Source organism: Mustela nivalis (genome assembly GCF_964662115.1).
Source record: "Mustela nivalis genome assembly, chromosome: 1".
Classification (NCBI taxonomy): domain Eukaryota; kingdom Metazoa; phylum Chordata; class Mammalia; order Carnivora; family Mustelidae; genus Mustela; species Mustela nivalis.
This window is the reverse complement of record NC_139020.1, coordinates 17,990,899-18,007,011: the sequence shown is the minus strand read 5'-3', so window position 1 is coordinate 18,007,011 and position 16,113 is coordinate 17,990,899. Positions and strand designations below refer to the sequence as shown.

At 38.6% G+C, this 16,113-nt stretch overlaps 1 protein-coding gene across 2 annotated transcripts in view; it reads left to right on the top strand.

The window, feature by feature from the left end:
- Nucleotides 1–15,870, top strand: part of JAM2 (junctional adhesion molecule 2) — a 62,402-nt gene extending 46,532 nt beyond the window's left edge. The window contains exons 4-10 of one of the 2 annotated variants that reach the window (XM_082695295.1): nucleotides 148–300; nucleotides 1,879–2,081; nucleotides 3,980–4,079; nucleotides 8,318–8,425; nucleotides 10,204–10,219; nucleotides 13,285–13,327; nucleotides 15,149–15,870. In XM_082695295.1, coding sequence (XP_082551421.1) covers nucleotides 148–300; nucleotides 1,879–2,081; nucleotides 3,980–4,079; nucleotides 8,318–8,425; nucleotides 10,204–10,219; nucleotides 13,285–13,327; nucleotides 15,149–15,181 — 656 coding nt within the window. In that variant the 3' untranslated portion in view covers nucleotides 15,182–15,870. Of the gene's footprint in view, nucleotides 1–147; nucleotides 301–1,878; nucleotides 2,082–3,979; nucleotides 4,080–8,317; nucleotides 8,430–10,203; nucleotides 10,220–13,284; nucleotides 13,328–15,148 lie in introns of both variants that reach the window. The other variant, XM_082695296.1, reaches the window with a different exon arrangement.
- Nucleotides 15,871–16,113: the final 243 nt, after the last annotated feature.

Here is a 16,113-nt window from a genome sequence, read left to right as displayed (position 1 = left end):
TTAAGAGTCCTTTTTGAGTTTTTAAACTGAGTTTACTAATAATAGGAAAATAAATCCTTTGGTCACTGAATGAAGTGACTCGAGGAAAGTAGTATGTAGAAAGCTATTTGCATTCTTATTAACATCATTGTCTTCTTTTTCTAAAAGGTGATTTTAAAGATCGAGCCGAGATGATAGATTTCAGTATACGGATCAAAAATGTTACACGAACTGATGCTGGGAAATATCGCTGTGAAGTTAGCGCCCCATCTGAGCAAGGCCAGAACCTGGAAGAAGATACCGTCACTCTAGAAGTCCTAGGTGTGATGTGCTTGTATCTGTGGGACCCTCTTTCCCATCCGGAAGGTTCTAGAAATCAGCAGCACCACCTTCCCTGTAAAATCTTGGCGATAGCCCCTTCTCACCTCATCCGCTGCTGAAATTTTACTCTTATAAATTTGTTCTAACAAAATCTCTTTTCATTTCAGATTAAGGTAAATCTTAATGGGCCTATCTTGTACATAGGAGCATTTCCCTGAAGAACTTATTTTTCAATACCTTTCAGTATATGTGGACTATCTCTTACCATATAAAATCCTAACACATGAGGTGACAGAAGAGCAATAAAACTAAAAAGTAGGGCAAGTAAAGTATTAGAAGTTATTTGGGAGAAGAGAAGACAAGAGAAGAGGGGAGAGGAGAGGAAGACGTTATTTAGTAAAGAAGGGAAATTGGCATTTATTGTGCAACTAGTGTATGTTAGGCTCTTTAACATATGTAATTTTACTTAATTTTTTACTGACAACTTCATTTTTATAGATGAGAAAATAGAAGCTAAATGATTTTCCCAAGTCTACACAGCTAATAAGTGTCTGGACCAGGATTTGGATCCTGGTGGGACTAACTCCAAGGCCAATATATTTAGCTACTATGAGAAACACTGATAGATATTAACAGCTCATGATGACAACTGGTGGAGGAACATCTTCTTGCCTTTCCACAGATGTTAGTATAAACTGCTGATCATAGAGACTAAAATGGCTCCTCTTCCTTTTTCTTTATAACCCAGGGTCTTGCTAAAATACTAGTGATGCACTGGTAGAGAAGAAATTTAACTCAGAAAACCTTGCAGGAGATTCCACTGGTGTATTAGCCTTCTCTTGCTACATACAAGATGATCAAAACCTGGCAACTTAAAACACCACCCATGTATTGGCTCACAGTTGTGTAGATCAAAAGTCTAGCTTGGCAAGGCAGGGCTTGCTGCCCAGGGTATTTTAAGATAGAAATCAGGGAGTCAGTGGGCTGAGTTCTGGTCTGGAGAAAAGTTGCTCTCATTGTTGGCAGATTCCAGATCCTTTGGCTATCTGTACAGCTGAAGATTCAGTTCCATGCTGGCTGTGAGCTGGGGGCCACACTCGGCTCCTGGGGGCACCATATTCCCCATCACATGGCCCTCTCCATCTACAGCCCAACAGAAGCATGTTGAGTCTTTCCTGTGCTCTGAATTTCTGACTTTCCCATCTGTGACCACCCAGAGAAAACAAGTTTTCAAGGGGCCATGGGATTAGGTCAAACCCATCTATGTAATCTCCCTATCTTAAAAGACAATAGATTTGGGACCTTAATTGCATCTCCAAAATCTCTTCAAAGTAGTACCTAGACTCGTGTTTATAGGTAAGGCCTGGAAATGGCATATATGACGTTTCCCACATGCCATTGGCCAGAACTCATGCTGGCAAATGTGGTCTGGCTGTGTGCCCATGAAGAAAGGAAATGGATCTCTTGAGCAAGTAGCCAGTCTCTCTCACAGGTGTCTAATAAGCCCATCTTGACCTGGCTGTTAAAATCCTTGTTTAACTTATAAATAACCAGTGCCATTTGACTTCTCTCCTTTAGTGGCTCCAGCAGTTCCAACCTGTGAAGTACCCAGTTCTGCTCTGAGTGGAACTGTGGTAGAGCTTCGATGTCAAGACAAAGAAGGGAATCCCGCCCCTGAGTACACATGGTTTAAAGATGGCATCCCTTTGTCAGAGAATTCAAAACTTGGCTCCCAAAGCACCAACAGCTCCTATACAGTGAATACAAAATCTGGAACTCTGGTAAGGTCATTTCAAGCACTGGCCTCATAGCTGTCTCGTATTTGGAGAGGAAAAATTATTAGAACTAAACTGATGGAGAAGAGAGGGCTGATACCATTGCTTAAGGGGCTGCAGGAAAGATGGCGGTACACGCCTTGGGAAGTGATGGAAAAGGCACTACCAGAGATGGGCAGACTATATAGAGAACTAATCATAATAATTTTAAAAAATTTTGAAAGTTTCATTCTTTCACTCTACTAGTACATAATAACTTTAAAAAAATAGATCCTCTGGTAAATAATAAAGCATATTTAATAACGTGGCTAAGTAATAAAGCATATCGATGGGCTTTGTTCCTTGAGGAAGACCGTGGTCCCGCCTTCCGCGGCTCCAGCAGGCTCAGTCAGCAGGTCCGACAGATTTTACACTGAGAACTGAGGCAGAAAAACTGCCGTCACACATTGCTATATTTACTTTTCAAATTTATTTTTTCTCAGAGCAGGTGATAAAAGCCCCAAGGCAGGTTTGAGACAGGTTCACTTTCCCCGCTTAGCCTCAACCCTTGAAATATCTCATGATGTCAAAGGGATGCGCCAGGTCAGAACAAGGGTGGGTTCTTTGCTGAGAAATAGGCAACAAAAGACTCCGGTGTATGAATGGCAATGACCTTCTTTTCATTACCAGTTGTGTGCTAGTAGGTCATTTATGGTTTTAGTCTAACTTATCATTAATGACTTACCCTTGCCCATGCATTGCTGGTGAGAAATTTTAGAGTCTGGCTTTTGGCACAACGAGAGAGGATTTCATAAGGTGAAACACACAAGGGGAAACTTTCTGTCCCATCACATTGAAGTATACAAAGAGAAAAAGGATGTAAGTAGTGGGGAATGACAAGTAAGAGAGAAAAAGGGATTCGTAGATCAAAAACCTGGCTGCTTTTCGGAGCATGTATTGCATGAGGATCCAAGCCAGTGAGGAGGTGCTCCTTAGAGACTCATGGCTATCGTGGCTGTGGTGCACGGTGACCACGGCGGTATTGAGGGTGTGCGTGACAGGAGGACACCGAAAGCATGCTTCTGGGCGTCCTTCTCACCCTCTGTGCTGGTCCTGGAAGGATCCTTTAAGGTGTTCAGGACCTACTGTGTTCCCTCCCTCCCTGACTGTCTCCTAACTTCCTCCCTCCTTTCGCTTCCTTGTCATCCATCCGTCCATCTTTGCTTTCTTCCTTCCTCTTGCCTCCCCTCCAGAAATCCACCAAGGGGATCAATCCACTCAGAGCAGTTATCAAACCTATTATACCAGAGTCTTACCTTTTGGTTGTTTTGGCAGAGAGTAGAAGGAGCAAAGGTTAGAGCATTATCCTTTCAGAATGTTCGAAGACGCCGCAACTGATAGAATTTGTAATCCCATAAACCACACTGATTAAGATCTTCCTAGACCCTCTGCTACTTCCTGGTAGCAGTTCTGGTTCCTTAGAGGAAGTGTTCATTACTTGCTGCTGTAGGGAACTCACTTGTGGCTGAGGAAACTGCCTTAGCCCTTTTAGGCCGAGGAGGCCTTTCGTTACAAATGGTGTTTCCTGGGAATTAGAAATACCACCAAACTTTAAACTAGCATGTGCTATAAACTTTAAAAAATGCCCATTGCCTTCCTAACCATACCCACTTCCATGGTATCACGAAACAAAGACACTTCCCCATATATATTTAAGACTTTCTCTGTCAGAATAAACAGGAAGCCCAGCTCCTTACCCCTTGAAGGCATGGCCGAGTTTTGAATTCACAGTCAAGACATCAAGTCCTAACTCATGACAAAGGAAAGACTAACTTCATGCTAAAATTCAAGAGACATGGTTAGTTGAGGAGTCTTCTTGCAGATTCATGGCTTAAAATATATATTTATTTTCCTTCCACAAATAGCAATTTAACACTGTTTCGAAACTAGACAGTGGAGAGTATTCCTGTGAAGCCCGTAATTCTGTTGGACATCGCAGGTGTCCGGGGAAACGAATGCAAGTAGGTAAGCCTGCGGTGCTGGGAGGAACGATGGGCTGCAGTCAGAGCACACGTGAACTTGGGGATGGGAAGGAGCCAGCGGTGGGACCGTGCCTGACTGGCTAGAAGAATAACCAGAGGGAGTGTTTAAAATTAGCTTGACATAATGTGTTGCAGAAAGCAAACATGCTGTTCTTAGTCCATCTCCCAAACAAGCCAAGAATATTTAGCACTCTACTCTTCAAGTTTTTGGATTTTTCAAACCATTTAAAAAAAAAATATTCTTGTCCTGGTGTTCTTTCAAACAAAAGCGGAGAGTCTTGTAAGTTGCTCAGGGTCAAGGATTGGGGAGTTCAGTTTCCAGCTCTGTCACTTACTAGCTACGTATTCTTGGGTGAATTATTTAACCACAGTCTCCCCAAAGTAGAGGTAATAATACGCTGTCTCCGTTGTGTTACCGTTCCATCGGTAGAGCATGTGACTGTTGATCTCAGAGTCATGAGTTCAAGTTCCACATTGGGAGTACATCTTACTTAACAAAAAGAAAAAAATAATCGATATTTGAAAGGGTTAGAATAGCACTGGCATATTGCGAGCACTGCCAGGAGTCGGCCGTCTTAGTGGTGGATAATTTTTTCAGTCCCCTAAAATACAATGCTTTACTTATCCCAGAGTGGGCTCTCAAGAAAGACATGTCAAATGTAGTTATGGATCTTTATTTGCTATAAAACGTATCTGCCATATATTTCACAAAATAAGCTTCTTAGAAGTCAATAAAATTAGTACAATAAATTAGTACTCAGGAATCTTTTCAGATTATATGAGTTTCAGGGAAAACTTTTTTTTCCTTTTATTTCTAATTTGGTTCCATTCTCCCTTGGTGAAAGTCCTGTGTTTTGAAAAAGATTATGTCATAGGGCAGCTGGAGATTGCTCTTGTGGGGTTAAAGGTCATTCCAGAGGGCTGCACCCCGAAACAGAATACGTACGGGTCCCCTTCATTCAGGAGTTTGTCCTCATCTCTGTGAGGTCAGAAATTCATGTCTTCAATGTGCAGATCTATGCACCCTTATTTGTGGTGTTTATGTACGATTAAACTCTTGGGATTGTTTTTTAAAGAAAATATAATCTTATTAGACCTTAGAATGCCATAAAGGATAAGATACTCAGGAGTGTATTGTAGTTTCCACAAGTGTCTTTTTAAAATTCAGGGTTACATATTATCCATCCAATTCACTCAAGTGTTGACAGTTATAGTCAAACATAAGCATTTGCTTAAAATATCAGAAGTATCCGTCTTAGTGCTGGAGTTACCATTAGAAAAGTCATCAGAACATATTTAAAACTAATGCATGAATACCGTGTTTTCCTAATTGCATTTATTCACATATTACCCTCATGGTTTTTTTTACTTATGCCACCAGCACTATTTATTCTTTCTTTAAATGGTCCTGTTTAATTTCAATGCCTAATTTAGCCTCATCTCAAGAAATAATACCTTTGATGTCATGGCCTTAACATATGAATTACATTTTCCAATCATGCAATTTTATTTGGAATACGTTATTCCAAGCATGCATGTTTACTTAAAATGTGAAACAGCTGAAATTTAATAGTTTGCATTACACTAGTTTTGTTTTTTGGGGTTTTTTTTAAAGATTTTATTTATTTGACAGAGATCACAAGTAGGCAGAGAGGCAGGCAGAGAGAGAAAGGAAGGGAAACAGGCTCCCTGCTGAGCAGAGAGCCCATTGTGGGGCTCAATCCAAGGACCTTGAGATCATGACCTGAGCCAAAGGCAGAGGCTTTAACCTACTGAGCCACCCAGGTGCCCCACGTTGCACTAGTCTTACCAGTTTAATTTGACCATGATTTTCACATATCTACTCTTTTTGTTATAAATCAGCTTAGAAGTTAAAATTTGTTCATTTAATGCTCATCCATTGATCCTAGATGTTTCATGACCTTGGGTTGAAATTGAATATCTTTGGATACATAAAAATTTGTGAAATCCTATGTCAAGTTTCCTTCATGAGTTATCACTAATAACTTACGACCAAACCAGAATCTATTCTAAGGCAGCTCTTTTTGAAGTATAAAAAGAAAGTAAATCATGGATCTGATGATTATGCCTAAGCTGCCCCCTGTAGAACTCCCAGGAGACCCTGCTCACACTTAGCATCTTAACAGTTTGGTTCCTTTTGTTTCGGTTAGAATGATGATGCCTTCCTTTTATAGTGACTTTTTTTTTTCAAAGAAAAAACAAAATATTTTTGTACATGTTGTTACTAACTCATCTCTAACTTACAAGTCTTCTTCCATTTCACTGAGAGAAGTAAAGTAAAATTTATACCATAACTTACAGGATAAGACAGGTTTTTGTTGTTGTTGTTGTTAGAATCTGCCTTGAGGTTGAATCCTTCATAGATGTCAAGTTCATTGACAAACTATAGAACGGATATTTGTCTGATAATAGCCCTGAGATTGAAACCTTTGCAGACGTCACATTTGTTGACTGCTACAAAGAAAATAGTAGGTACAGTTTGGTTCTGTAGTTATTAACTTAATTTTGCCTTATTATAATTAGTGTAGGTTTTTTCCTTATTGATTTCATTTTGCCTTAAATTATTAATATTGTGGAATGTTTTTCTCTGTCTGCTACTTTTTTAAGTAAATAAATAGCTGGGTCTTACTGACCTCTCAATGCTCAAGCAAAATGAACTGAGTTTTTTGTTTGTTTGTTTGCTTTTTAAGATTTTAGTTTATAGTAAAATCTGTACCCAATGTGGGGCCTGAACTTATAACCTTGAGATCAAGTGTCACATGCTCTACTGATTGAGCCAGGCAGGTGCCCCTAAAAATGAACTGACTTTATACCAAGCAATAATTAATGTTTTGTAGCGTAGTCAAATTGCTCAGCCTTCCAAAAAATGTATTCAGGTTTTTTTTCTTAAAAAATCAGTTAATAATTAAGATATATGAGAAAATTAATAAACCTTGGTGTTAGAAAAAAATTTTGAGACCAAAAAGTTTTATGATAAGGATACTCACTTAAATAATATTTCTTAAAAAAATCTTTCCCAAAATGTGCAGTGCTTTTAAATATCTACAATTACTGTTGAGAAAATGCTACCTATATTTTCTCCAAATTATTTAATCACATATTAATTAATACTTGCTTTTAAAAACAAGAACCCTTTGAGGAATTGTACCTTTAACAAGTGTAGGTAATTTATATATTAATCAATATATAGGAAGTATCCAAATGATGGAAAGGTGTGGCTCATGAAATCCTGATGGACAAGCTGGAGAAATGTGACCCAGGTTAAATATTTAGATGTATTCACACAGTTGGAGCCCATACCCAGAGGGTATAATAAATTCCATTATATGAAGGGAGGTGTGTAATAGCCTTTCCATAATTCTTTGCCTAACAAAGTCATAGTCATCATTTTATTAGCGATCTGAATGGGGGTGTTTTTGATGTTGTTCCCAATTGCATAAATATTAATCTTGGAAGGTTCATAATCTAATCCTTGGACAACAGAATCAGTATCTGAAAAGAACCTCGCAGGTTAGTAACATGGTAGTGATTTCAAACTTGGGTCCAAAAAATCCAGTTGTATTAGGTTAGAGGAAAGATCACTTAATAGCAAAAGGAAAAAGCCTTGGGGAGTGTAGTTCATTTTAAAATTAATGGGATGATAATTTAATGGCATATATGTTGTGGGTGTGTATGTGTCTATATGTACCCATACAAGCCCAGTTAAATTCAAGAAACATGTTTCCAGCTCTTATTTTATAGAACAACAGTCACATGGCTTTCTTGGGGGCTGAATGAGTTTTCCATTATTGATAAAATTGACCCAGATGATGGTGTAGAAGAATTCTGAGTAGAATTGGGGTTGTGTGGTGGTTTAATACTTGACCTCACTGAACCTTGAAGATCACTTCCAATCTGGTATTTAATCCGTTGAAGTGCTATTTCCCCAAATGAATGCAAGAGAATACCATACATGTTATTTCTGAATCATGGAACTTCTTTCAATTTAAGATTCTTGCAAAACTTAATTCTGTTAGTATTTTCAGTCAGTTTTGAACTTTGTCCTGGAAGGGAATCAACGGAACAGGCTTAGCAGCATGGAACCACCCATGTTAATAGTATAGCGACCAATGGGGAGCTTACTTGAATTTTCTCAATTTAATAACTGAATCTGTCCGTATATTTGACCTGAATTCATGCATGGCTTGTTTTGCATTCCAGATGATCTCAACGTAAGTGGCATCATAGCAGCTGTAGTAGTCGTGGCCTTAGTGATTTCAGTTTGTGGCCTTGGCGTGTGCTATGCTCAGAGGAAAGGCTACTTTTCAAGTAAGTGAATCTCACTCTTCTTTTCTAGATAACTTCCTGTGGATATAGAGTTTTCTTACAAGACCTTGTATCTCTCAATTAGTTCCAACAAATTCTAGTGGGTATTTTTCCTTGGTTTTTCTGCAGCAGAAAATGTCCCAGGTGACAGGTAGGTGAGTTATGAAGGACCTTGGCAAACAGAGGGAGAAAAGGCAGAGCTTCCTCATCACAACGTTCAGGAAACACCACAAACTATGTGAGAGGCACCATGGGGTGGCTTCATGGGGTGATACTGACAGATAGTCAACGCACTTGGATATTTATAGTATATTGACATGTATTTAAGAGCCCCTTAAGTTAGGAATTATGTATCTCAAGATGTAAATGGATTTCCAGTTTTATCATAAGAAGCTTCATTGAAATATTTTATCAGTGTTGAATACCAGAATGTTGAATGTCAACTTAGAATAACTATATATATAGCCTTGTTCAATAAAAACTAGAAACCTGTAGTATTACAGTTGCTTCTGGACAAAGTTTTTAATTCTTAGGTTTAGACCTCTTATAACTCCAAACACCCATTTTATGATAAAATGGGTTTAATATGAATGAGATTTGAAAATAATGTATTATTCTTTTAAAGTATTTCTTTACTCCCCATCTTTATTTAAAATTAGGGGATTTTTTAAATTTTCTGAGAGCTCAAAAGCTACAGAACTCCATCAAGTCTGTTGGAAAGAGTGTACAAAGCAGGGATTTTTTTTAAAGAGTAGTAAATTAATTTATAGCATAAGCAAGTTTTAGACCCACTGTTTTATAGTGAACATTAATTTTAGAACTTAGGTTTAAAAAAACATATTAACATAAAAATTAACCTATAAATAGATATTCAGTGTTATAAAATGTTTCCATGGCATTGTTTCAAGCATATTCCCTATAATTAAGAATAGCTGCTTTGTGAATTAATAGCTCCTTTCCTTGGTGCTCCAATCTTAGTCTAGTGTAAATGTAATTTTATGAATGGAATCCAGCTGAGGCCCCCTTCTGGTCACCGGTGAAAGTACAGACAGATAAGATGATTCAGACAAAATTCTTGTCATCTTTATCCACAGTTGCAAAATAAAGTATATCTTTATTGGAAACTTGGTAAATACATTTTTCTTAAAATGCTGAATTAATCCAAGATTTGACTTGGGTGTTAGGAATTCATTAGTGAAGAATATTACTCCCATTCTCAGCTGATAGAAAATCTATCCGAAAATCTATCTGATTTCAGACAGGAGTTGGCAGGCTATGACTGGTGGACCAAATCCAGCCTGCCACCTGGTTTTCTGTGGCTCACAAGATAAGAATGGTTTTTACAAATGAATATTTACAATCTATTTGATAAGAAGGAATACTAACTTTGAATCCCATTTAGCAGAAATGTTATACTTGTCAACGAAAGAATTCTATTTTTCCAATTAATAGACCTATACAAAAGACTTTGATTATTATTATTGTATTTTGAATTTTATTAATAAAAATTTTTGGAAACTTGGTCTCTCTTATTATGTAAGTGCCTACTTAATACTTCAATTCTACCTCTTGGCCCACAAAACCTAAAGATTTGCCTTGTGGCCCTTGACTTGTGGCCTTTGACAGAAAAAAGTTTGCCAGCCCTTGATTTAGAAAGTACAGATGTCACCAAGAGAGAATCAAGATTGAGAAAAAGAAATTAAGCCTAAACTTGCTTTTCTATGAATATGTATCCTACCATATTACTCTTGCATTAATGATATATCCTTATTCTTTTGTAGAAGAGACGTCATTCCAGTAAGTATACTTTCTTAAATGCATGTCTTTCTGCCCATACCAGCTAATTTTCGGCTAATTATCTATTTTAAGTCAAACATGGACAGTTGGGTTATTCGTGAAGGTTTTATCCTAAGGGAAGTGACTCAAATTCATCAAGAAATATATCCCACCTCATGCCTACCTGTCAATGCTGTTTAATTAGCTAGAGAAGACATGTAGTCACTAATTCGACTCTGTAGGCATTTCTGTAGTACTCTTTAAAAAATATATTTTCTGTGTTTTGATAACTTTAAATTTTTCAAATAAAAATTTACTAAACAGCCATTTTCACATTGAATTGGTTACTTTTTTGGTGCCTAGCTCTGTCCTAGGGAGTGGCCACACAGCAGTGAACAAAACAGGCTACACCACTCCCTGCCTCGTGGAGCTTACATAGAGATGGGTGGAAAGTGAACACACATGTAAACTCTACAGCATGTCAGACTGTGATAAGTGTTCCGGAGTCAGCTAAAGTGGATAAGGGAATAGAGAGTACATGGGGTAGGAGAGGAGATTGTCCTTTACAGTGGTTAGGTGGTTCATTCACTGATGAAGTGGTGTTTGAGAAGGTCCTAAAGGAGCAGAAAGAGCCAATTATGCAGATACCCATGAGAAGAGCGTTCAAGCAGAGGAGAAAGTATAGATGGAAAGGTCTAGAGTCCAGGCCCACCTGCAGTATCTGAGGCACATAGAGCGGACTGGTGTGGCTGAAACTGAGTGAGGACAGGAGAGGGAAGGGATAAGTGTGCAAACGTAGTGGAGGCCAGATGACACGGACCCCTTCAGGGCACTTGTGAGGAGTCTGACCTTAATTCTGAGTCAGATGGGAAGTCATTGGAAGGCTTTGAGCCAGCAAGTAGTATCCTGTTACTTAATTTTTAGAAGCTCACAGTCACTGCTCTGTTAAGAATCAACTATAAGGGGGGCACCTGGGTGGCTCAGTGGGTTAAAGCCTCTGCCTTCGGCTCCAGTCAAGATCTCAGGGTCGTGGGATCGAGTCCCGCATCGGGCTTTCTGCTCGGCAGGGAGCCTTCTTCCTCCTCTGTCTCCACCTGCCTCTCTGCCTACTTGTGATCTCTGTCTGTCAAATAAATAAATAAAATCTTAAAAAATAAAAAGAACCAACTATAATGTAGTGAAGAGTGGAGGAAGTTAGGAAATTACTGAGTAATTATCCAGCCAAAAGAAAATGGTGGCTGGTTATGTGAAGCAATAGGATTCTGGATACATTTGAACAATTTACTGATTGGTTGGATGTTGATGTGAGAGAAAAAGAGAAAAATCAAAGATAGTTCCATGGCTATGAGAAGAATGATGTTACCAATTTACCGCAATGTGCAAGATTTCAGGAGGAGCAGGTTTGGGGGCGTTAGGTGGGAAGGTCTGGAATGTTTGGGAATTTTAATATTTGAGATGCCAATCAGGCTTCCTAGTAGAGATAATTAGTAAATAACAGGATATATAAATCTGGAGTTTGTGGAAATAACTAGGATCAGCAATTTAAAAATCATTGGTGTATGAGATGACAAAGGTTTTTTTAAAAATATTTTTCATTTATTTATATAAGAGAGAGAGAGAGAAGAGAGCAAGCACAGGCAGGTAGAAGAGCAGAGGCAGAGGGAGAAGCAGACTCCCCGCTGAGCAGAGAGCCCGACGCGGGGACCCAATCCCAGGACCCTGGGACCATATCCTGAGCTGAAGGCAGACGCTTAACCCACTGAGCCACCGAGGCGCCCTGAGATGACAAAGTTTATGTGCGCTTGATTTGTGACCATCCTTTGGGTGTACATGGAAATGGCAGACCCAGCGCGGGGCAATGGGCATTCGCATCTACTCTCAGCTGCCATGGCTCTAGAGATGTCATAATCTTCAAGTCTTTTTGAAGATTCAGCTGCCATTGATCTCCTGTTTCCAGACTTCCTGCTCAACCCTGGTTGCTCAGTCTAATCCTATCCCAATACGAGTCCAGGATGAGTTCCAAGTTATCAGGACTAGCAGTCGAGAAGGGGGAGATTTCAGAGAACAGGGTTGCCTGATGTTATAGCCTGCCACAAGCCACCACAGGCAATTGTGAGGACTGCCACTTTTATTGAGGTAGCTGGAAAGTAATTAGAGGGTTTTGAGCAGAAGAGAGAATCAATCATCTTACATAAGGAGAAAGGTCGACATTGCTACTGTGAAGTTTATTCTTCTTTTCTATCACAATGTCTCTTAACAACCCAGGGAGGAATCTGGGAGGCAGTATCTTTACTCCAAGACACATCTCCTGACATATGTCAAATCCATGACCCTTAAAATTTGTTGGGTAATGAATCAGATGTTATATTAATTTGCTAGGACCGCTGTCACAAAGTGCCACAGATAAGTAGCTTAAACAGAAATTCCTTTTCTTATGCTTCTGGAGGCTACAAGTCCAGATCAAGGTGACAACCAAGAAGGATTGGTTCCTTCTGAGGGCGGTGAGGGAAGTTCTGTACCAAGCCTCTCTCTCTCCTTGGCTTGTACATGGTCTTCTGTCTTCATATTGTCTTCCTTCTGCATGTGTTTGTCTCCACATTTACTCTTCCTATAAGCCCAACGGTCATTTTGGATGGGGTCCACCCTAATGACGACATTTTATTTTAATTACCTTTGTAAAGACCCTGTCTCCAAATATGGTCACATTTTGAGGTATTGGTTATTGGAATTTCAGCATGAATTTTTGAGGAAGACAGCTCAGCCTATAACAGATGACTAGATAACTAGAACCCTAGTTACCTTGTAAAACTTTCTTTCCATACGGGCGGGGAGAGGGGGAGGGATAAATTTTGATTATAATGTTCAAGATTTCAAATTGCTAAATGTTAAAATGTTGCTAAGTTAAAAGTGAGTAAGTCTCTGCACATTCCAGAGAAATCTTTAGTCTTAGGCTACAAAGATACATAGGGCTTCACAGGCTGATACTTTGTTATACGGTTTTCTCTGTGAATATTGCTTATAAATATAAGAAATTCAGTTAAGAATGCTGGCATTTTTAAATATTGTCTGTTATATTCCACAAACAGGAAGAGTAGTTCTGCATCTAAAGCCACCACAATGAGTGAAAATGTGAGTATTTTAAAAACATATTATTTATAGATCAGATGTGTTTAGAAAATAGGGCAGGGAAATAAAATAATTATACAGAAGTGATGGACTGTCACTTTTACTATACTTTTGTCTTCTTGGGTCTATGACTGGTCTTTAGAAGGAGCTGAGTGAATGTTAGCTTCCATTCTCTGTCTGGAATGGTAGGATGAAGTTACCCCACATTTGTAGATCAGTGGGGCTTTGCCATACCGTTCATCCTTTTTCTCATCTTTGCTATCAGTAGCCTCCTCAGCATCATTCGGTCTGATATTATCAGCTCCATTTCACAGATGAGAAAATTAAGGCCCAAGTTCTCACAGGTCCCAATGGTGGGGCTGGATACAGGTACCTTGATTATTGTCAGCTTACCCAAGCAGATGCCTTCCCCTAGATCTGTGACTGTAAGACTCTCCTTTCGTTATTCAGACAACCCGGAAAATTTAGGAATATGGAATATCCTCTGCTATTGCCGAAAGGAATATTTCAGAAATCCCTGAAGGGGTACAATAATTATCTAATTCAGGTGTTTTAAGCAACATAAGTTGGACCCTTGTGTACTTATGCTTCTGTGAACACTATAGTGAAGCAGTAAATAACATCATTGCTCAGATTTTGTAGCTCTTTGGATGGATATTCAACCATCTGGATTATTTATTTATTTATTTATTTTCAGGAATATGGGAGGTAAGCGGGGAAGGTTTCCAGTGTTTTTAGAGGTCTAACCCCTCTCTTGAGAAATGGAACACTGGTTCTCTGAATTCACACATAAAGCTAGGGGTATGCAGTGGAAACCAGTATTTTTTTTTTTTTTTAATTTGTTAACACATAATGTATTATTAGTCCCAGGGGTACAGGTCTGTGAATCGCCAGGTTTACACACTTCACAGCACTCACCATAGCACATACCTTCCCCAGTGTCCATAACCCCACCCCCCCTCTCCCTACCCTCCTCCCCCTGGGCAACCCTCAGTTTGTTTTGTGAGATTAAGAGCCTCTTATGGTTTGTGGATACTAGTATTTTAAACACTTGAGTGATTTTAAGTGACACTAATTTACAATCCACTTATTATTCCATATATTTTTTTCTGTCAAAATTTGATTTTTTTAAATTGTCTACTCCAGAATCTCTCACAGAAGTCACTTTATTTTGTACTTTACCGCGCCACAATCATATTATTCTTTCATTAGCAGATAAGCAATAGGTAACTCCATCATTTGATCCTAGAATTTATAGAAAACACTCCTTAAATGTGGAATAAAGTAATCTTATCCTTCCAAACAGTAAGAGACACTTTGTGCCTGTATCTTTTTTTTTTTTTTTTGTCATTGTCTTCTTCCTGGTTGCCCTCATTCCACTGAGAGGTTGAGCCCCCCATTCTGGTTTTGCCATAAAGCACGATTTCTCAGTCTTAGCATTATTGACAATTTCTCATCATTCTTATATTGTAATTTCTTTATAATGAGTTCTTACAATTTTACATATTCGGGGGGGGGGGCGCTGTACCATGCATGATAGGATGTTTAGCCGCACCCCGGCCTCTTCCCTCTAGATGTCAGGAACATACCCCAAGCAGATAAGATTACCCCATTCTGACTTCTTTACTCTTTAGGCAAAGTCTCAAAGAACTTATTTCCTAGTATTTCTTTAATTCCCCATAAAACAGATTTAGTTCACTCTATGCTGGTTTGTACCTATGAGAGTCTCATAGTGCATGTAACCTTATACTGATAAAATTTATATATTTCTTTAATTATGAATTAATACATTGTACTTAAACTTATTTTTTTCCCTTTTCTTAGGATTTCAAGCATACAAAATCCTTTATAATTTAAAAGAAGTCCACCTCTGAGATACGCCAAAACCACAGTTGTTACACGTTATTAAAAGATTGTAAAACTCTGCTTTGTCTTACATTTGCAAAGAGGTACATGAGGAGATGAAGCTGATATTTCACGATAATTTTTATGATCGTTAAATTACTTGAAATTGTTATTTTAAACAAATAGTTCTGTCAGCACCTAAATAAAATCCAGTCTGACTTCTCGTGTCTGGACTAAATTAAAAGAATCACAAAACTCTGTAATATTCTGGGGTTTATGAAATATTAAATGTCCTAACTTCTAGAGGAACTTACTAAAATAAATGATACTGATTGTGAAATTAATCCACAGAGCATGAAAATATATACTGTGCTCACCTTCTGTGCAGCAGTCTGATTTAGAAGGTTAAGAAAATACTGACAGACACAAAAGGAACCCCTGGTCTCATTTCTACCAGAATCCTCTTTTCTCCCTTAATACAATCCTTATTCCGCTGCTCATTTATCACTAATCTATTCACAGAAGGGAGGTAGGAGGACTGGGTTTTATTTCCAAGGATTTGTGCTTTGTGTTTACTTTTATTTGTGGGAACCAAAACCAACATGAAAAAAAAAAAAAAAAAACCTAATGACCAGAGCCCACTCCCCCAGTGTGTGTCATTGATTTCTTCATTAAACATAATTTTGAGAGTCAAACACAAACCCAAGTGTGTTATTTCACTTGAGTTGTTTGTTGGTCTTTCCTTCTTCTAAGACTATTTTGAAGAGGATCGGCGGCCTTGACCTCAGAACTCGGCACTGCACCTACAGCGTAACCTTGCAGACACCTTTCTCTGCGTGATGGTGACTTCATACTGATTTTCATATGATTTTCTCTGAAAACCACGCAGTGAAATTCTGAGCTGAGCCGAGTCCCTTGCTAGCCAATCCTGCTTATTGCAGAGC